This window comes from Dipodomys spectabilis, unplaced genomic scaffold (assembly GCF_019054845.1).
Source record: "Dipodomys spectabilis isolate Male_0828 unplaced genomic scaffold, ASM1905484v1 ptg000024l, whole genome shotgun sequence".
NCBI lineage: Eukaryota > Metazoa > Chordata > Mammalia > Rodentia > Heteromyidae > Dipodomys > Dipodomys spectabilis.
Window position 1 is genome coordinate 30,313,376 of NW_024870701.1, and position 22,169 is coordinate 30,335,544.

At 40.0% G+C, this 22,169-nt stretch overlaps 1 protein-coding gene across 5 annotated transcripts in view; it reads right to left on the minus strand.

Moving 5' to 3' along the window:
* The window catches only part of Ccdc68 (coiled-coil domain containing 68), a 44,350-nt gene extending 24,401 nt beyond the window's left edge, over positions 1-19,949 (minus strand). For 2 of the 5 annotated variants that reach the window (XM_042675344.1, XM_042675340.1), the window contains exons 1-5: positions 19,855-19,949; positions 5,287-5,415; positions 4,104-4,190; positions 1,719-1,859; positions 309-434 (exon numbers count right to left, since the gene is read on the minus strand). In XM_042675344.1, coding sequence (XP_042531278.1) covers positions 309-434; positions 1,719-1,859; positions 4,104-4,190; positions 5,287-5,403 — 471 coding nt within the window. In that variant the 5' untranslated portion in view covers positions 5,404-5,415; positions 19,855-19,949. Of the gene's footprint in view, positions 1-308; positions 435-1,718; positions 1,860-4,103; positions 4,191-5,286; positions 5,416-13,237; positions 13,263-18,735; positions 18,760-19,854 lie in introns of those variants that run through there. The other 3 variants (XM_042675341.1, XM_042675343.1, XM_042675342.1) reach the window with 3 other exon arrangements.
* Between the last annotated feature and the right edge of the window lie 2,220 nt (positions 19,950-22,169).

The window sequence follows — 22,169 nt, forward strand, 5'->3', positions numbered from 1 at the left end:
ATGTATTATTAGTCAAAGGAAGATACAGGGGCGGAATTGCTGGCAATGCTCCGTGGGGCCAGTCCTGGCCTCCAGGCCGCATGGCCTGTCTTCCCGACCTGTGCTGTACAGGACTTTGGGCAAGACAGACAGGCAGGCACAGTAGCACAGTGATCTGTGGTGCTGGCTAAGCAGGTCTCTGCCTTGTTTCCAAACTGGAGAAACCACTAAGCATGACTTATGGCACATCTATGTCTTCCAGCAAGAGAGACTGGGCAGTGAGGTGAGGGGCAGCGTCGGTTCTGTATTAGTAAACTGCTAGCTGGTACCTGGAGTAAGTGCTTGCTGTCCTCATGCCGTTTCCTCGCATCTTCAGATTGTGTCTGGTAGTTCTCAAATAACCTCTGGGCCATGTTTCTCAGAGCTGCTGCTCCTGCCTCTCTGGAGGCTTCCAGCTAGGGAAAAAGGTCACTCTGCTTGTTTGACATTTCCAATAAAGAGCGTGTAAAGCAGAACAATTGGATGGTCCATTTCTTTTCTTTTCTTTTTTAAAGAGAGTCCATTTTGGTACATTTTGATATTTATTAGGAGAAAGGTGAAAAAATGAGAAAGCCTTTATTTTGTGGGGCAGGGAATTTAGGAATATCTGTGTGGGCTAACCCAAAGCTCTGTGAACACAGGTGCCTTGGAAGGATGGACCACATCCTTCAGAGAACTCCACAGCACCCCCATCCACTTACCCACGCATGTGCAAGCCTTTGATCTTTTTCTTTTTTTATTGTGAACATACTGTACAGAGGGGTTACACTTACATGGGCAAGATAATGAGTACATTTCTTATCAAGCATTGTAGCCTCCTCCTTTGTTTACCCTTCACATCCCTTCCCAGCCTCCCCCCACCCCCACCCAATTCTCCCCCCCCCGCCCCCGCACCAAAGTTGTAAAGTTCATTTTCAACATGGCAATTTGTTATTGTCCACCTCAGTGTTAACAGGAGGGACAAGTTTGGAGATGTAAGAGTAATAATGTTCAAGTGTCCTTAAAACACTCAAGGATTTAACCTGAGGAAATAATCAAGGATGGCTACAAAGACAGTCATTGTATGGCTTCATAGAAAATAATACCATACAAGGAAGATAGGAAGCGTCCAACAATAGATAAGTTTGACTATAAAGGCTATACTTAATATTAATGAAATATGCAAATGCCTTTCAATTTTTATTATTTTAAAGAAGCTACTTATGTAATATAACACTGTTAACTAGAAGCATAAGGAGGGCCTCTAGATCTTACTCATAAGTAGCTTAAGGAAGATGAGTAAGAATGCTGAACAATATGTTGGAAATGATCTGTACCACTTGGAGAGTGGAGGGTAGGCGGAGGAGGGAAAGTAAGAGAAAATGAGGGAAGGGGTAACAAGTTTGACAAGAAATGAACTCATTACCTTACTTATGTAACTGCAACGGCGCTGCACATCACTTTGACAATAAAAAACCAAAAAAATTTAAAAACCTACTGAGCGAACTTCTGTGAGATTTCTTCAATAACGAAAATCATCTCCAAAATGTAAATGTGAGGCTTATAAACATGAACCCACATCCCGACGTGCGTGGACACATGAGTTGGCCAATGCGTGTGTGTAGATGCCTCAGCTTCTGCCCATCCATCAATGTGAACAATCTATCTGTTATCTCAATAGGTAGAAATACAAAGTCAGAACTTTCCTCGAGTTATTCTACCTTGATTTTCAAGACTTCATTCTCCTTGTTCATCTCTAGGAGCTGCAGGTCTTTTCCTCTGATTTTTTGCATGAGCAAGTCCAAGCTGCCACAAGAAGGGTCCATTTTAGCATCAGTGCCATTTTGAATGTTTTCATAGAGCTGAAAAGGACAAACATGAAACAGAATGTCACTTTTGTTCTATGAAATTGGACAATGTCATCGTTCCATATTATACATGGCAATGAGAATTTATGTCTATGCGCATGAGTTCATGCACACACACACACACATACATCTTTGGGATCTCAAATATCAATGGAGATTTTAGATGAAACAACTGATATCTACATTTTCTCAAATTTTAAGATTCTTCTATTAAAAGAGCTAGACTTAGATTTTCAATGCCATTTGTCTTTCCCACAGGTTTATCACTAGGAATATCTTAGGAGACAAATAATAGCCATAAGATGAGATATTTTTACCATCTAAAGTTATGCACATAAATACTTTTGGCACTTTTGCATTACAGACTAATATATGATTTGATCTAATGGCAGAATCCTTTATATTCAAGGTTCAACGATGCTTCATTACAATCGCTTCATATTAAATTTCCACTCAGAATTGAGTCTTGCAGCTGTTAGGACTCTGTGAACTCATGCTTGCTGAAAATATTCCTAGAGCACACTTCTCATCAGAAATCGTAAACATATGATGAGAGAAAGGAAATTAGAGAGCGTCCAACTTAACCTTAAGGACACAGAAAGGACACAGAACCTGAGGACCAGACCTGCATTTGCATAGCAACTAAATGCAGGAGCTCATAGACAGCCATGATGAAGGGTAGATCATGGAAAATTAGTATTCTTGCTATTGCTTCTAACGTATTTATAAGGTACCATGTGATTTTGTTGTTGTTGTTTGTATGCCCCTCCCCCACAGTATAAACTCTGTTTTCATTGTATTTGATGTCAGTATAATTTGGGGAGGGGAAGGGAAAAAACAAATTGTTTAAATAGGGATACAGGTGGACCCATTGCAACAATGAAATGTACAAGACGCTATGTTCAAAAACGAACTTTAGCCGGGCACTGGTGGCTCACGCCTGTAATCCTAGGTTCTCAGGAGGCTGAGATCTGAGGATCTCGATTCAAGGCCAGCCTGGGCAGGAAAGTCCGTGAGACTCTTATCTCCAATAAACCACCAGAAAACCAGAAGTGGTGCTGTACCTCAAGTGGTAGAGCGCCTGAAGAGCTGAGGGACAGCGCCCAAGCCCAGAGTTCATGCCCCACGACCAACAGGAAAAAAAAAAAACAGAAAAAAAAGAAAGAAAGAAAGAAAGAAAGGAAGGAAGGAAGGAAGGAAGGAAGGAAGGAAGGAAGGAAGGAAGGAAGGAAGAAAGAAAGAAAGAAAGAAAGAAAGAAAGAAAGAAAGAAAGAAAGAAAGAAAGAAAGAAAGAAAGAAAGAAAGAAAAAGAAAGAAGAACTTTACAATTTAGGTGGGGGTGGGGGGTGGGGGGAGTATAGTTGTGGAGGTGGGAGGGAAGGGAGGGTAGGGGAAAAACAAAGGAGGAGGCAACAATGCTTGATAAGAAATGTACTCATTACCTTGCTCATGTCACTGTAACCCTCTGTACAGTATTTTCACAATAAAAAACTTATTTTTTTTTTAAAGAGGTGTGGGGTGAGCACTGGAGGCCACTAATCAAACCAGCCTCAATCAGCTCCGGGATCATGTGTACCATCTCCGCTCCTCCTAGGCCTAACAGAGAACTCAGCAAGGCCATAACTGCATTTTGATCTTCTGTATCATCCCCCAACGTACTTTCCCTGGTTACAGAGCACTAAATTTGAGAAAATTAATGTTAGAGTTGAAAGCTGAGAATGAGAGAGGACTGTGCTGATGTATCGTGTCCATGTCCCAGTGTACTCTGAGGCCACACCAGACAGACACTCTGACAAGGTATGCTTTGCCTCAGATGAAATTAAACTGGCACAATCCCAACCAGGAAAAGTCAAGTTTGCTCCGTCTTAGGTGCCTATGATCCTGCCATTGAAAGCTGAGGAGCAGCTCGCAGTTTCACCCATGGACAGGGAACAAGCTGGAATGCCTCAGTCCTCGTCCACTGCAATAGCCCGGGAAATGTGGCTGCCATGTGTCCTGGCGGATTGGATAATTAAGTTCTGTTGAAAATATCCAAACAAGTTCTATCCCTTACAGACTAATCTCATTAACGATTTCACACATAGAATGGTAACACCCTTAGTTACACACAACTGTTTTTATCACTGATCCTTCAAAACTTCAAAGAATGACATTTTCTAAAAGAATTATTTAAAGAAAGGGTATATGGTAAAGAAAAGGGATATGGTTTTATGCTACTTTTGTTGCTGGATTCATTACCTTTGCCTCTAGCTTGTGATTTGTGCTGTTATGTCCTATTTCATCTTTAAACATTTGATTTCGGATCTTCTCCAGAGTAGTTCGAATCTAGAGGAGAAAAGTATTTTATTTTTGGTAGGACAGGCAATGTTGTTGTTTTTGTTTATACCAGCTACAGGTTACTCAATTTATCTAGAAAGCAAAACATATAGTTTAATGTCAGGTTTAAGTAACTGCCACCAACATAAATTACATTTATGTTAACATTGTTTTGATAACTGAAAATAAATATTTAGTCCTTGTATCTCTTTTCAGACAAACGTAAAATACAATAACTTAAATTAATATTATACTACCAAGTAATTATTATTCAGTAATTAGCACTTAATACTATGCATTAAGTCCAATTTTTTCTATATAGTAATTTAGCACTAATTTACTGTTTAGTAATTACTATAAAACAATTACTATCTTAGTAATCACTACAAAATAATTACTATCTAGTAATTACTGCAAAATAATTACTACCTACTAATTACTAGAAAATAATTACTATTAAGTAATTTACCACAGAATAATCACTAAGAAGAGATCATATAGATTTATGCATGAAATATCAGCCCCAGGTCTTAAGGACCTATGGAATTGTATGGCACTCAAATATAATTTAATTAGTTGACCTGACTGAATTATGAATTAGCAATAACAGAATTTCTCCATCTGTTATAAAGAAGAGTTAATATGAATGCCTTCTTTTGTTAACCCTTCTCTCCAAAGATTCACATTTTAATGAGGTAACGTGCCAAAATGCAGCCATCAGCAATAGCTACCCTGAACTGTGATGAGGAGCAAGGTAAGGAGATTCAGCAAGAAATGTAAACATCACCTTGGGAATACAGTAACCAGTGGGAAAGGTTACAAACCAGTGGCAGATCCAGCCCCAAATTGTGTGGGACCAATGGGTGTGCCTCACGCTCCTGGCCCATTCTTCAGTTTTACAGAGTGATTGAATGAAATCATTTTGTTTCAAGTGTAGGATCAAATTCAAACCTTGAAGAGCAATGGCCAAGCATGTGTTTAAGTTCCAGATCCAGTTGTTGTTTTATAAATATGGGCCATAGAGAAGGAAACAAGCCCATTAATTCCTATCAGAATTTATCTTCAGCAATCATATCACGCAAAATGATTTCTCATTCCCACACACCTTTCTCACATATTCAGTTTCTTCAATAATGTGTGCTGATGTAGCCTCATACACAGCAGCATTATCTTCTATTATACTTGTTGGCAGAGCTTCTGTGGTCACATTTACTGTTGTCATTGTGAATTCTGGCTTTGGAAAAATAAACAAAAGCATTTCTTTTTTATTGTATAATCATGTGGTTCACAAACTTACATGTGTAAGTACCGTACAAATATAGGACAAAAAATTTAAGTCGTTCACAAGAGGCAGAGGTTGGGACAATCACAGTTCAAGGCCAACCCTAAGAGAGAGGCTCTCAAGACCTCATCTTAGCCAATAAAATGCTGAGGTGGTACAGCATGAATCTGTCACCCAATCGAGGATCTGATCTGATCTGGGCATAAATGAGACCAATGAGAACCAAGGAGACCAAAAGAACCCAGGCATGACTACTGTGTTAGGGCACCTGCCTCACAAACACAAGTTTCTGAGTTCAAATTCCAGAACTGGGGGGGGGGGGGGGTGCGGCGGGGAGTGTACTGATATCAATTTATACTCATAAGTCAATTTAGTGTGAAAGCAATATCATCCAAGTGGTATAGCACCAACCAAACAAGCAAACACAGCAAGCACAAGGCCTTGATTTCAAATTTCAGTACAGCAAAAAATAAATTAAATTAAAATTAAATAACCCAAGTGAGAAAATGTGAAATTTCTCTGTATTCAGCATTACTGAATTTCAAGTGTCAGAGCTGTGACTTCATGTTTTAGCACACTGTGTTTGATAAATATGTGTGGAACCAAAAATTACAATAGCAATAATACTTCATTGTGTGTATGTGTTTGTGTGTAGATACAGAGAGAGAGAGACAGACAGACAGACAGACAGACTGACAGACAGACAGACAGACACTAAGGCTATCTACTGAAGATAATATCCAAAAACTGTAAAAATTCAAATGCCCAAAGCAAAGCCAGGCACTGCTGGCTCATGCCTGTAGTCCTAGTTATTTAGGAGCCTGAGATCTGAGTATCATGGTTCAAAGTCGGTCCAGGCAGAAAAGTTCATGACACTCAACTCCAGTTAACTACCAAAACAAGAAAGAAAGCAAGCTGCAAGTAGAGCTCTGGCTCAAGTGGTAGAGTGCTAGCCTTGAGCACAAAAGCTCAGAGGCAGTGCCCATGCAATGAGTTTAAGGCCCAGTAGTGGCACACACACACACACACACACACACACACACACACACACACACACACACACGCATGCATGCACACATACACACACACAAAAGAGATTGAATAAATGACTTCTGTGGAGTCATCTTTAGTTTGTATTATTCAATTTTTAAAAGCATAGTAAATAATATATAACATCTTACTTTCTACAAGAAAAACGCCAAAGGGCTGGGAAGGTGGCTCAGTGGTAGAGCGCTTGCCTTGCATGCCTGAGGCCCTGGGTTCGATTCCTCAGCACCACATAAGCAAAAAGAAAAAAAAAAAAAAAAAGAAAAATGCCAAATATGAATAGGAGAGGAAAATCATATAGTTCTGACACAGAGCCATATAAATATTTGAAATAACTGTAAAACAAAATTATAAAAGGAAAAGAGCCATGCACTGGTGACTCACACTTGTAACATTAGCTACTCAGGAGGCTGAGGATAGTAGTTCAAAGCCAACCTTGGACAGGAAAGTCTATGAGGTTCTGGTTTCCAATAAACCAGCAAAATTCTGAAAGTAGAAATATGGCTCAAGAGGTTAGAGGACAAGCTTTGAGTAAAAATCCCAAGCAAGGGCATAAGGCCTTGTGCTCAAATCCTAGTGCCAGTATTATAAAATGAAATTCTTAGGTAAAAACTTTGTGATCTGAGCTGGGTTTATGAGTATAAAATAATGTCTTGTCCTTAAAGTATATTCAGTCTACCACCATCCACTGAAGACTCAGAAATGGTAGTAATTAACACCCCAGATAATTTGTATACTATATCCCTCTATAAAATACTAAGGATTTTTGTCTAGGTAATATCCAGGGCAACAAATCTATAAAGTAAATCTAAGCTATCATATCATACTAGCAACCAAAAACATGGAACAAATATTGCTCAATCAAGACATGAAAGCTATCTTGGGGAAAAAAAGACTGTGATGGATTGATATATCAAAAATCTCTAATCTTTGAATTTATGATAGGTGAAAACCATCACCACAGCTCTTCTTGTCTGCCCCAGGAAGTTGATAAGGCACCACCTGAATGAAAATAGAACACAGTTGTAGGAAAAAAAAAACTAACAAAAAATTAAAAATAAAAGAGAAGAGGAAGGGGGGAGAGAGATCAGGAAGGGCAGAAGAGGGAGGAGGAAAGGGAGAGGGGAATAGAGGAAGGGAAAGGGGGAGGAAAGGAAGGAGGGAAGGGAAGGAGGGAAGGAGGAAGGGAGGGAAAGGAAGGAGGGAAGGGAAGGATGGGAAGGAGGAAGGGAGGGAAAGTAGAGGGAGGGAGGGAGGGAGGAAAATTGGAAACAATAAGCATTTATTTTATTTCAGCTGATAAGAGAAAGTTTCCTAAAGTTAAGAAATTAAAATGGATTGATGGACTTTAAAAACCTAACATTTCCATGGAATTCTATGCCTCCATCAGAAAGAATGACATTTCCCCATTTGTTAGGAAATGGAAAGGCTTGGAAAAAATTATATTAAGTGAAGTAAGCCAGGCCCAAAGAAACATAGGTCCAATGGTTTCCCTTATTTGCAATATCTAGTATAGGTATGAGTCAAGCGGAAAAAGTCAGATAATGTCATGTTAGGAAAACGAAACCTCAAATATGTATTTTAATGTTTTTGTTTCTTTCATGCATGTATTTCTAACGCATTTATAAGATTATTTCTTTGTTGCTTTGTATGTCCCTCCCCCACAGTGTAACCCCCGCTTTCACTATATTTGATGTCAGTATAACATGTGGAGGAGATGGGGACAAACAAGTCGTTTAAGGATTCAGGTGGACCTGTTGCAACAATGAGAAGTACAAAATGTCATGTCAAAACCAGCTTTACAATGTCGGTGGGGGGGGGGGTTATGATTGGGTGGGAGGGAGGGGGGAGGCTGGGAAGGGAGGTGAAGGGTAAACAAAGGAGGAGGCTGCAATGCTTGGTAAGAAATGTATGCATTATCCTGCCCATGTAATTATAACCCCTCTGTACAGTATGTTCTCAAATAAAATACAATAAAATTAAAAAAAAAAAAAAAACCTAACATTTCCAACACTTTAGGAAACAATAGCTCTAAGCAACAATCATCTACAAAAGTTAGAAACATTAGGTGAAAGTTTAATGACAAACACATTAATCAGAAAGACCTCATTAATTGATCTTAGTGTAACTAAAATCTAACATGAATAAAGAGTCTTAAGAGACTTATGGCCAAATGCAGTACATAAATCTTTTTAGATTCTGCCTTCAATAAACCAATTATATAAAGACATTCTAAGACTGACTGGAAAAAGCTGAGAGTGTAGAATCCCTGCAATTTCACTTGTCTGATAATGGAATTCCAAATTTCTGTTAGAAGAACCTATTTATTAATTTTTCATACTACAATGCTTGTAGATTAAATAATAGAACATCAGTAGCTGTTTAACAATGGTAAGCAGAAAAATATTGGGGTTAGGATAATAAAGATAAAAAGAAGTCCCACAAAATACAGGTAATTGTTTATGTGGAATGGTAAGCAAGTGGTGTTCATACTTCTCTATTTGGTTTTGTTTGAAACTTTACAATTAAAAAGCAATAAGCTGTAATACAAAGAGCATGTAAAATAGAATTATTAAGCTCACTTTACTGATGAGAAAGGTAACACTCTTGTAAGTGACGTTAACTTACCCAGATTAGAGTGAAAACTAACAAGAGCATAAATTCAAACCTTGGTTTTTCTGACACTGAGTTCAAGATTGTTTCTATCCCACTGAAGCTGGCTTTCCCAGACACAAACAAACAAATAACCAAACACACACACACACACACACACACACACACACACAAATACAATCTAGCCATGCTGAAGACACAGAGAAGTTTTACATACATCAGCCTCAGGGAACCTCGGGGGACACCGCAGAATCCCACACTTATCCTTTAATCTTCAACGAAATTGACAGAGCAGGCCAGGAATTTTCCATTTCATTATAAATCCTCTTTCTGGTAGCTACGGCTTCTATTTGTTTCCACTGACTTTGCCTTGGCAGAGCAACTCTGAGTACTCCTGTGCCGAACATATGGAAAGAACTAATCCCCTTTGGTTCCTGATGTCTCTTTCAGGATTGAAAACGAGGTCCCAAACCACATTTAAATGCCCAAAGCAAACAAAACACCCTTTCAGACAAAAAAAATAGTAATACGTTGGGAAGCTAAGAGGAGGATGGGCAGGCCAAGGTTGACTCCACACCTATTTTGACAACCTAGGCTAAGACTGTTCCTACATTCATGAATGGCTCAAAAAGGAATGACTCTTCACGACACATGAAAAGAATATGAAGTTCCAGTTCAGTATTCATACATGAAGTTGTACTCCAACACACCCATGCCACATCTGTATATGACCCCTGCAGCTTTGACCCTACAAACAGCAGCACTGGGTGATTGTGACAGAGACAGAATATAGAAAGCAAAGCCTGAAATATTTACTGTCTGGTGCTTTCCAGGAAAGCACCAAATCCCTGAGTTAGAGAATGAATGACAGAGAATGGGAGTTGAGCCATGGTAAATTAGAGACCAGTGAAGAAATAAATCTGGTTTAGACTGAGTTTCTTTCTCTTATTCGATCTTGGAGCTCATATGATAAATTTACTTTCTTTTTCTTCTCTTTTTTGTATGGAATGCATTATGTTCATTAACAAATAAGAAGAGACATTTTCAGCCTGGAAATGAATCATTCTTTGGAAAACTCCCTATTGTGTTCACCCAATCCTTCATAAGCTGATCATCACTTGGTCCTTGTATGATGCATCCTAAAATATATTGTACTTTTGTGTGTACCTTTGTGTGCGGGGGGCGGGGGGGGTGAGGGGGGACATGCACCATGCTGCTCGTAGAACTTGAAACTTGAACTCCAGGGATTGAACTGTCTCTCAGCTTTCACACTCAAGGCTAACGTTCTACCACTTGAGCCACATCTCCATTTCTAGGGCTGGTTTTGAACCTCCATTCTCAGATCTCAGCCTTCTAAGTTACTGGGTTACAGACATGAGCCACCAGCATCAGGCTTCTCTTATTCTTAATACTAAAGAATTTTTCTTATTCTCTACTAAAAGATTCTCAACATTTTTTTCCTCTTAAAAATTTCACCACTTTTTTCCTCACTGGTTAAACAGATTGCATAAAACCTTAGCCCCAGTTTACATACTTGTTAACACAGGGTTAATAAACCCAGAAGTTTTTTTAAGTATATTTTTAATGCCTAGTTGCAGAAGGACCATAAATTACAATATTACTCTGCCTCTTTATTTTCTCACTAACCACAGAAGACAAGCAGCCCATGCAGAGCATGGAGATCAGGCCTATCTGGTTACAAAGTTTTACATCTAGATCCTGTATCCTTGTAAAATTACATTCCACATCTCATTCTGGTTCAGAAAAACCTTTGTGCCCAGAGCTCCTGATTTGTAGGGAAAAAAACCCAAGGGGAGCACAAGGCAGCAAAGTCCAAATCACCATATGGCAGTACGATCCTGGGGAAAATCTCTGTTAGCATTTTATTTCAGCCAGAAGTAGATTAGGCAGATAAAATTTTCAAAATAAGGCACAAATCAGTTAATTAAAGTGAAGAAAGACTTTATTTGTTTTAAGCTAGAATGGATTGAAGACAGCTTACACATGGTGGCATTGAGCCAAGAGGAGGTATTTCCTACATCAGGAGTTCTTCCAATAGGGTTGTGTCCCCTTAACTTCAGCAAAAAGCTCTTCTATGCTCTGCCACACACTGAGTCATTCCATGAGGCTTTCTTCAAAGAAAGAAGCTTCTACGGCTAAACAATTTAGAGGTGGCCTGCCTAGTTTCATGGTTTGATTCTGTTGGAAGTTAACTTCATTACACTAAGCTAGTTCCTTAACTTCTCTGGGCCTCCATTATATTCACAGTAAAATTCAGACAATATGAATTATTAACAATAATAACCAACATGAGGTTGTTTGTGAGTTAATATTTGTCAAGTACTTAAGCACATATAATACATAATAAATGATTTGCACATGTTTGTCAAATGAGTAAATAAAATATGAGACCATTATCCATAATTAACACTGACAAGCAGTCTGCATGGTTTTCTTCCTGCAGGGAAAACCAGGTAATGTTTTCAATAGTCTGCAGTCTGAGTTTGGCCATAAAGGAAAATTTGCTTTAGGGGATTTTAAGACTAACAAATCCATAGTAATGATTCTTTATTGCTAATGCATTGATAATTTGTCAACATCCCTAACCAAGGATACAAGCATCTAATGAATCATTTACAATCTATAAAGTGAAGCATATGTATCATTGTAAAGTGTATTCTGGGTGATCAAGCAACACATCACTAGACATCTGCGATACTGTAACTAAACCTTCTCTACTATTAAATGGCATAAGAATAGTTTTAGACTTATACACATAGAACGCTTTGTTAGAAGGTGAGTTGTGTCCATCTCCCTTCAGATTCATAGATTGGAGTTCTAAGCTCCATCAGCTTGTCTCTGAATGTGACTGGAGCAAATGAGGCCACTATCTCAGAAGGAGGTTGGAATGTGTTCAGAGAAGTACTCTCAGACCACCATGGTAAATGTCTAGAAAATAGGGGCATTGTAGATGTAACTAGTGCAGCGCAGGAAACTGCCCAAGGACTGTTTATACTCCAGAGACCATAACAAAGACATTGGCCTTAGCCCTGATGCATCCTTTCCTGTAGTAAATATTTACTGATCACCACTGTGTGAGATTTTGGCTAGCAGAGCCTCTGAAGACCCTGTTTCCATGGGACTTCAGTCCAAGAGGAGGCAGAGACTGACAGGAGCAGAATAAACAAATATGGTAGCCATCAGGGTGAGTATAGAAGCAAATCAGGGCAGTGTGATCAAAGGAAGAGATGTGAAGGAAGCTGGCAGGGGAAGGGGACACTGGAGGAAGGCTATGCAAGGAAGAGAGATAAAGGATATTCTAGATAGCGACTAACTAGAAAAGTGGGCTCCAAGAAAGACAGAAGCAGAGAGGCTGGAATTTGTTGAGAATGCCATGGCCCCCTGTGCAGCCTTGTCTTATTTTTTTATGGCATAAGGTTCTCCCTTTTCTCTCTCCCCCACAAAGTAGACTGAAATATTCAAAGGCTTCCAGCTTGTCATGTTGAAAGAAGTCTTGCTATGCGTGGCTGCTTCCTCAGTCCCATTAGCTGGGGCACCGCCAGCTCAGTGCCTGGACACAGCAGCTGAGAGCGCCCTCTAGTAATGGCCCTGGGGATCTGCCGGCCATCTGTGTTGGTGAAGCTGGAGAAGTGAAAACAAGTTACCAGTTGGGAAAAGGGAGAGTCTGGCATAGAGGGGTACTTCTTGTCAAATGGTAGCAAGGTGAGTGGGGGGGGGGGGGGTGGCAGCAACAGGAGGGCCCTTATTTACTCTTGTAGGCCTAGTCTTGCTGATTGACACAAGGAGTCTCTTGGCAAGTTCCATGTCTAGTTATTCAACTCCCATCAGTTCTGGGAGCTATCTGCCAAGTCATTTGGTCATCTATACTGGTTTTCAACAGCATCCTTGATTGGTTTGAGCACAGGCCTGAGTTTTCACTGAGCACAAAGCTGTTTCTTTGCAATGATTCCTATCATACTGTGGATTTAAGTATTGGAAACTGTAAAATACAACAGAAATACCACAGATGATTAAGCAATGGAGGAGTGGGGGACCTAACATATCTCCAGGCCCTTCGAGAAAAAGGCTGTGTCCTGCTTATTGCGTTACACACCTGTTCTGCAGCAGCTGCATTGCACAGCACAATGGTGACATCCAGTGTCAGCTGGCTAAATCTCAGGTGACTGCAGCTTACCTGAAAACGATTCACAGACCGCCAAAGACATGAATGCAAACTCAAATTCCACTTCTATTTGCAAGGCATTATCTGAAATAGTCTTAAAACTCAATTTTATTTGACCATATACCACTCATTTATATGCACACATCAATTCCCATGGTAGCTAGTCCTATAGAAAATCCTTATAAAACAAAAGCTACTTTCTTGGAGGAAAAAGGGTTGAAATGTCGGATATATACCATTGATAATTCACTGTGACATTTACCAAAAAACTAACCCTCTGTAGTACTGTCAGAATGCTACCTTCAGTACATCTATAATGCCCCTAAGGCACAGAGAAATGATACAAATGTTTCAAGGTTGAAACATCCAGACACACTGACTCCAGATGTCTTTGTGTCTCTGAAACTCTGAAAAGCATATGAAAGTGTCAGTCAATCCCAAATTCGGTGACCAACCCACAAAGAGGTACAAATTACACAAACGTACAATGAGACCTGTTAAAATTATTTTTAAAAGGAGAGAGGATAAAACAAGGATAAGACAGGTAGTGAATTTGATTGGGGAATACTGCATGCATATGTAGAAATATCATAACAGAACCTCTTTAAACAACTAATATATGCTAAAAAATCATCCTGGCCTTGAGGAACTAGTATTTCATCAGTATGCCATAGCTCCACTTCTAGTAAACACCAAGCAAATACAGACACAGGCTGAATGCACTCCTTGGGCTTTTAAAAGTATCCTTGATTCATAAGAAAATAGAACTTAAAATAATAAAAAAAAATATCCAGGTACAGTGGCCTCACACCTGAATCCTAGCTACACACAAGGCTGAGACCTGAGGATCATGGTTGAAAGCCAGCCTAAGTAGGAAAGTCCATGAGACTCTTATCTCCAATTAACCAGCAAACAAGCCCTGAGTAGCTATGGTTCAAGTAGTAGAATGCTAGCCTTGAGCAAAAATTGTAGGGAGAGTCCCAGGCCCTGAGTTCAAGCCCCAGGTCCAGCACCCAAAAATAATAATAGTAATAATAATAACAATTAATAATAATAATAAAAGAGCTTCATAGAGTATCTGCATAGTGTATATTAAAAGTAGTGGTTATATTTATATCACAGCATGGATATTGCTTGAAGGTGAATGCCTAAACTCAGCTGCCCCTCACCAATCCTTCCTCTTGGACTCAAGTGATCATTTTCGCTGCTCTAAAGTTCTCAAGAATTGGATAAACCCAAAAGCTAATTATGCTTTGTCAGTGAGGAAAATATAACAAGAAGTTGATGTCAGATTTATTTATATAAAACAGAAATATATATTATATCTATTACATAGCACTATCACTTGCAATATTTACACACTACCTTTTGAAAATTTTCTTGTGTGGGTTTACAAAATATTTTAGGAGCAAACAGCTCCTAAAAATCATAAAATATCTATAGTTTTTTAGACTCTTCCCAGAACTATTTTAACTGCAACTTATTTCTTTTATTTTTAAAAAATGAACCACAGAGAAGGAAACAATAATGCAAGTATCAATGAGGGCAGAGCAGCTGGAACTCATGTCTATTGTTGAGGAGAATACAAAGTATGCAGGCACTCCCTTATTTGCAATATCTAGTATATGTCTGAGTCAAGCAGAAAAGGTCAGATAAAGTGATACTAGGGAAATGAACCCTAAGATATGTATTCAAATGTTTTTTCTTTCATGTGATTGTTTCTAACACATTTATAAGATTATTTCTTTGTTGCTATGTATGTCCCTCCCCCACAGTATAACCCCTGCTTTCACTGTATTTGATGTTGTTATAATTTGTGGAGGGGAAGGGGAAAAACAAATCGTTTAAATAGGGATACAGGTGGACCCATTGCAACAATGAGATGTCCAAGTCGTTATGTTGAAAACGAACTTTACAACTTTGGTGCGAGGGAGGGGGGAGCGGGGAGGATTGGGTGGGGGGTGGGGGATAGGATGGGAAGGGATGGGAAGGGGAAACAAAGGAGGAGGCTACAATGTTTGATAAGAAATGTACTCATTATCTTGCCCATGTAATTGTAACCCCTCGGTACAGTATTTTCACAATTAAAAAAAATATGCAGGCACTTTGGGCAAAAGTTGATAGTTCAAACAGCATTTATGAGCACAAACTATGAAATCCAGTAGTTTAAAACTGCCATCAAGGAGAATCAAAAAATTGAATAAGAAGTTGATTCATATCAGTCATTTCAAATTTTGGTATTGTGGATCCAGAACAAAATGCTGTCCATTTGAATGCAATCACAGAAATGCCCACCAAGTATAGAACATAGTGTGGTATAGCTATCATGGAATGAATACTGGTTAACAATAAAAAGGACAAAAGGGAGAGATGCTACCATCTAAATCAGCCTCAAAAACTTTATTGTATGTGATAGAAGTCAGGTGCTAAAGACTAAATGTTGTTTGATTTCACTTGTATGCACAGGAAAGCAAATATAAAGAGACAGAAAGTAGGTTCGTAGTGTTTTGGGTCTGAAGGTGGAATTGGTGGCTAAATTATACCTCCAGCAAGGTGGGGGATTTTTAAAGGAAAAAAGTACAGAATACAAAGTAAATATATTTGGATAATCTTTCTCTGGAGTAAATATAATTGTTGGCATATTTTTTCTAACTAAAGGAAAAAATAATTTCATAGGTAGAATTTTTGACAGATTTAAGACTTTTGTCCATCCTTTTCCCTTCTCCCCAAAATTACCTATGTTCACAACTACAAATCCCATTTTCATTTATTTGGTGTACAAGTAATAGCTATTTGAAGTTTAATATTTCAATATTTAATAATATTAAGCATTAAATATGATTTCTAAATTATTCACACGATCCACACAAAAAAATGAAACTACCAATTAGAACAACATAAGAGTGGTTTCACAATTTTAAAATTTGACTACTTAGGGTTGGGAAGGAGGCTCAGTGGTAAAGCGCTTGCATGCATGAAGCCCTGGGTTTGATTCCTCAGCACCACATAAGCAGAAAAAAAAAGCTGGAAGTGGTGCTGTGTCTCAAGTGGTAGAGTGCTAGCCTTGAGCTGAAGAGCTGAGGGACAGCACTCAGGCCCAGAGTTCAGGTGCCATGACCAACAACAACAACAACAACAACAACAAAATGACTAAATCATGTAAAGGTTGTTGGTGGGAATGTAAACTTGTTCAATCACCTGGATAGCAGTATGGAGGTGCTATGAAAGACTAAATATAGAGCTCCCCTATGACCCAGCAATCCCATTCCTAGGCATTTACTCAAAAGACCACAAACAAGGCCACACTAAAGCTACAACACGGCGATGTTCATTGCAACGTTATTTACCATAGCTAAGATATGGAATCAACCAGATGGCCCTCAGAAAAAAAATATGTATATATGTACATACACACTGGAATGAATATATATATAAATAAACAAATACACAATGGAATACTATTCCATCCGAAAGAATGGCATTTCCTTATTTGTAAGGAAATGGAAAGACTTAGAAAACATCATATTAAGAGAAGCAAGCCAGTCTCAAAGAAATATAGGCTACATGGTTTCCCTCATTTGTAATAACTAGAATATAGGTTATTCTTAGCAGAGGATCACAATAACTCAAAAGCTATGTGCATATGGGTATATAAAATGATGCTTATCAAAATGAACTCCAAGAAATGGAAACAAGATTTTTTTTTAGTGTGCTGTTTGCAGTTATTTCTTTTTTGTTTTTTTCTTTTTTATTTCTTTTTTCTTTCTCTCCCTGCCACCTTTAGTTTATTGCCTATTGTCACTGTTTTGCTTTTCTTGCATTTCTGTATCGTTTGTCTTGTATGTAAGTTTATCTGAATAGGGAAAGGGTTGGGGAATCACAGAAAAAGTGGGACAAAGAATGAATCAATGCAACAGTAATACTCACTAGATACTATATTGGAAATGAACTTTACAATTTGGGGTGGAGGATATCAGGGGTGGGGTATGGGAAAAATGAGGGGGTGACACTGTTCAAAGAGAAATGGAATCATTACCTTACTTATGTAACTGCAACTCCTCTGTATGTTGCCTTTACAATAAAATAAAACATAAAAAATAAATCTATGTAAGGGAATATGTGGCTTGAAACCAGTCTAGTTAGTGGTGTCAGCCATAATTGAGGAGATGGTCACTAATATAGTTCTAATCTGTAGCACTGAAATGTCTTGGAAGACGCTAGTGCTGTGTGACAAGATATCAGTGTGTCTCCAGCATAGAATACAGGGCTCTGTACAACAGACATTCCACAACTTCTGGCCCAATGAATAAACCCACAAATAAACCCACAAATCCACACATGTTTCCTGTAATTATAGATGCATGCACATACTACAAGAAAAATTACAAATGGCTTTTGCTGAAAAAGCACTAAATTGGGTCTAAAATAGTAACTAAAAAGCAGGATAAAAGCCTACATTCCTTCATTTTGTATCCATCTTTGCTCTGACTATTCTGACCTATAGTTACCCAGAAGTTCTTGAATTCTAGAAAGGACAGGACTAGTACACTCTCTTGTCAACAGAGTTGAAGCTGCCACATGGACAACAATGACTTTCTTTTTGTGTGACCATATTGCTCCCCTCAAAAGCAATTTCCCCAGACCCCCTCAAAGAGCTGAAATTAAGATCAAATAAGCAAACTATACTACTCCTGGGGCCATATGCTTCACTTTCCTGCTCCAATTCTTCCTCTATAAACATGATCTCTGTATACCAAAGATAAGCTGAAATTATTACTTTCCCACTTCCCAACACATGCACCAGCAGCGTAATAAATCCCCTTTCTCTGACATTAGTCATCACTAGTCTCTATCTGACATATTGAAATGACCAGTCCAGACCTGATCATAGACGTAGGCCTGTGGCCTAGAACTTCCGGTTACAATCACCTCTAATACATTTGTTTGCTTCACTTGTGAAGATGTCTGTGTTTGGGATTAATTTTTAAAATAAATTTATTTAAACATGTTATCAAATTCAGAGTAAAAATTTTCCATTGCAAATTTCTTCAGTCGTTCAATAGAGATATAATGTTAATGGAAATATCACAGTTTAAAGGATCTGAAACACGATTTTCAAAGGCTTTCCTTATTCTCTGCGAAATCTTCAGTCCTTTTCTTTCTAGGTCAACTCTGGCTTGCTTACATTTTTAAAGCGTTGGCTGATATCTGGATTGTGACTCAAGTCCATTCTTGAGTATAGTCTTAGTAATTCACCAACAAACAACACGCCTATTAGTAATTAACAAAATAAGGTCTGTGTTAATTACAAAATAATTTTGTAATTAAAATAAGTCCCTTTTTGGTGAGGAAAGGAGATCAAGTTATTTCGTAATTCTTACAGAAAGTAAAAATGTCTTGTGAAGTTGTCCGCAGCAAGAATAACCTACCTGTCCTCACTCCTTCAGTAAGTAGTGGAGAAGCCACAAGAAGCAGAAATTCCTGGTGCTTTGGGGGCCTGTCAATCCAGGAGGGGAGGGCCGAGGTGGGGGGGGGGGGGTGGAAGGCAGCCAGCCTCCTTAACAACAGCACCAATTGTGTGTGCACCCAGGCACCTGACACAGCAGCCCAGCTCAAGTTTCTGGAAAACCAGTCTTCCATACAGCTGAATATTTAATAGCATGAGGTAAAATCAGAAGGATCATCCTTTTCCTGTTGCAAATGCAGGCTTTCCCTGTTTAACTTTTCTTCACCTAGTCCTTACATTATACTGGGAAAGGAAAGTTTTGAGTCCTCAAAATGGAAGAGCTCTGAGAGCATGGTACAACAGACAGAGCTCCGGGGATGCTTGCATGTTCTAGTGTTTGTGTTCGAGCGTTTATTTCTTCTTGTCCTTGGTGGGGATGGGGGAGATTGAAAAGTCACTGCCAGTCTAAAATCTACGCTTGCGTCCTTGCTAAGGTAACAGTTGTTCCTTTTGCAAAGCTGCCTCGGGCTCTGCCCAACTCAACAGAAACAGCCGGCAAGCGCTCAGGTGGGCTGAATTTGCGATGCGCCTACCAGAGTCAGCGGGCACAAGGAAGGGCAGCGTCGCACCTCCACTGAACTGTGAGGCTAGAAAATTCCAGGCGCAGTGAATGCCCCTCTGGAGTTAACAGTGGCATCATCACACCCCCCACGCCCCCTCCCCCAGGGGTTTCTCTCTAGGGCTGTTAAAAGGAGCAGGCTGAGATCCTGCCCACCCCTCCTCCCCAACCTTAGACAAAGGGATTGTATTACAAAACCCTAAATAAGTCATCAGGAGTCAGGTGTTAAGGAGAACTTGGTTCCTGGAGGGGATGGAGAGTGGGGACCAGCTCTCCTGACTCTTCCCAAAGTTGGAGGGGCGGGGGGAGGGGAACTTCTGGCCCAGGGAATCAGAGGTCATCAGGGAAGGAATACGGGCTTTCATAAGATCCCTTTCCAGGAAATGGCCTGGTGAGTGGCGTTCCCCTGGGGATTCCCCACGCCAGGCGACCTGGACACCGGTCCACCCGGCTGGCGCACAGGTCTCCGGGGGATCGCCTTACCTGGCAGGGCGCTCACCGCGGGGGTCCAGGCCTAGGCTTTGCCCTGCGTGCTCCGGCCACCCGAGTGGCCAGGCTTGGCTCCGGGGTGGTGCGGGGTTCAGCCACCGTCTGCAGATTGGGCTCCGCCCCACCGGGCCGGACCACAGGGCAGAGTCCAGCGGGCGCCGGGCGGCTCGGGGGCCGGGAGGAGCCGGGATTCTAGCCAAGCCTGCTACTCTTGCACTTCGAGAAAGTTTTATTTGCCACTCTTTAAGTTCAGAGACTTCTGTTTTCCTTTTGATTTTTTTTCTTTTAAGTTCTAGCAAAGGTTTATTTTAGTCTAACAGGGTTAAAGTAGTGAGGCACAGAAAATGGAAACATTTCCTGCTCTCCACGCAGGAAACGGGAGTTAAAGATTCCTCTTTTGACGTTTTTAGTAAAACTTTATTTTGGGATGATTTGCGAGACGGGGCTGGGCGGGGGGGGGGGGGGGTGTTGCAAAAAATAGTAGGGAGAATTCAGAGCACGCCCAGCCCATCCTCCTTCTGTCCCCACTTTACATAACCATGGTGTATTTGTAGAAACTGCGAATTAGCGTTGGGCTGTTACTACTAAGGAAGCTCCAGACTTTATGCACATTTCACTAATCTTACGGCTGGTATGATTTTCACCCCCCTCCCTCCCTCCTGCTGAGGTCGGCCTATTCGTGTGGCATCTTCTTATCTCCTTAAATCTGTGACAGCTTCTTCTTGTCTGCTCTTAGAGGCTTTGAGAGGTTTGAAGAATTCTGGCCCAGGACACTAGTAAAACCCCATGGATAGACATCACTTGGTTTGTCTGATATTTTTCTCATATTAACACAAATGGAGAGGGCAGGGAGCCACAAACATAATGCTCCTCTCCTCTCATCTTGGAGGGAGGGGATCAGAGAGGTCCGCGGAGTCACAAACCATCACAGATGATGGATGATTTTGACCTTGATCTCTTGGTTAAATCTGTGTCCTTCAGGTTTATCTACCACGCATCCCATACTATGTGATTTCATATTGTCCCACTTACAACTACTTCAGGCTATTTTTTCCCCAATCTTTGGAAAGATCATGAGCTTTTAGAATTTTGAATTAAAAATAATAAATACACAAATAAATAAATACTTCCACCAACATCTTGCACATCTAACAGATTTGGGAAACCACAGCCCAAATTCCTCATATCTAGGGGCTTTACAGAACCTTCCCTGGAAACCTCCAATTATTGGTTCCCACCCATCACAGGGAAGTTCACTTTCTTTCCCCAAACAGATTAGCGAACCGATTATGGAGTTGTACAAGTGAAACTCTCCCTAAGTAATTTGGGGGTAACTAATCCTTGAGGTTTGTACTGATCGTGTTCTCAAAATAGCAGTGGATGTTTATGACTAGCTTAAACATTGAAGAAATGCAGCTGTGAAGGATCATTTGTTATTTTGCTTTCCATTGCTCATGTTTGCATTTGCAAGTCAGTTTCTTAAACACCACATTTCCTCTCTCTGAGCTTGTGTCTTGTGAGGCCTTGGCAAAAATCCGAGAGCACGAAATCTACTTCTTCATGAACCCAACTTGAGGCCCACAAACACGGAATGGATGGGACAGTGGGCAATCCAGAGAATGACATGATCTACTTCTCAACTACTTTGGACAAATATTTTGTATTTCATTGCTACCAGTTCTGTCATGGTATAGCTGCTCCCCCCTCCCCCACCCCACTGCCAAACTTTGTCTGTTGAAGCCCTAATCCACAATGTTATAGAATTTGAAAGCAGGGGTTCTAGGAGGTAATCAAGATAGAGAGTCTTCATGAATGGGTTTAATGTCCTTGTACTAACCAATAGAGGCTCTCTCTCTAGCATTGGAGAACAGAGGGAAAGCAGTGATTTACAAACCAGGAGGAGGGCCTTCACCCAACTTCATCTCTGTGGATGACTTTTGACCTTGGATTTCTCAGCCTCCAGAGCTGAGAGAACAATGTAGACTCAGTCTACGGTTATTTCATTACAGCCACCAGGACTGACTAAAATGATATCCCAGAAGAAATGAGCAAGGTCAGTGATAAGCGTGAGGTTTTGTGTACTGCTTGCGTACATAATCTTTCAGACATCTAACTGAGGAGCTATTAAGAAAAACAGTACAGCTGGACCACAAAACACAAAGGCAGGTAAGGCCAAGAAGAGGGAGCAAGCCTTGAATAACAGACAAAACGTCCGGGAAATAGTTTTTCTTATTCATCTCTGCTCAGAAAGGAAAGAAAGAACCATTGTGGGACTGAAACTCTGTTTGTGGTTACATAGTTGTTACTAT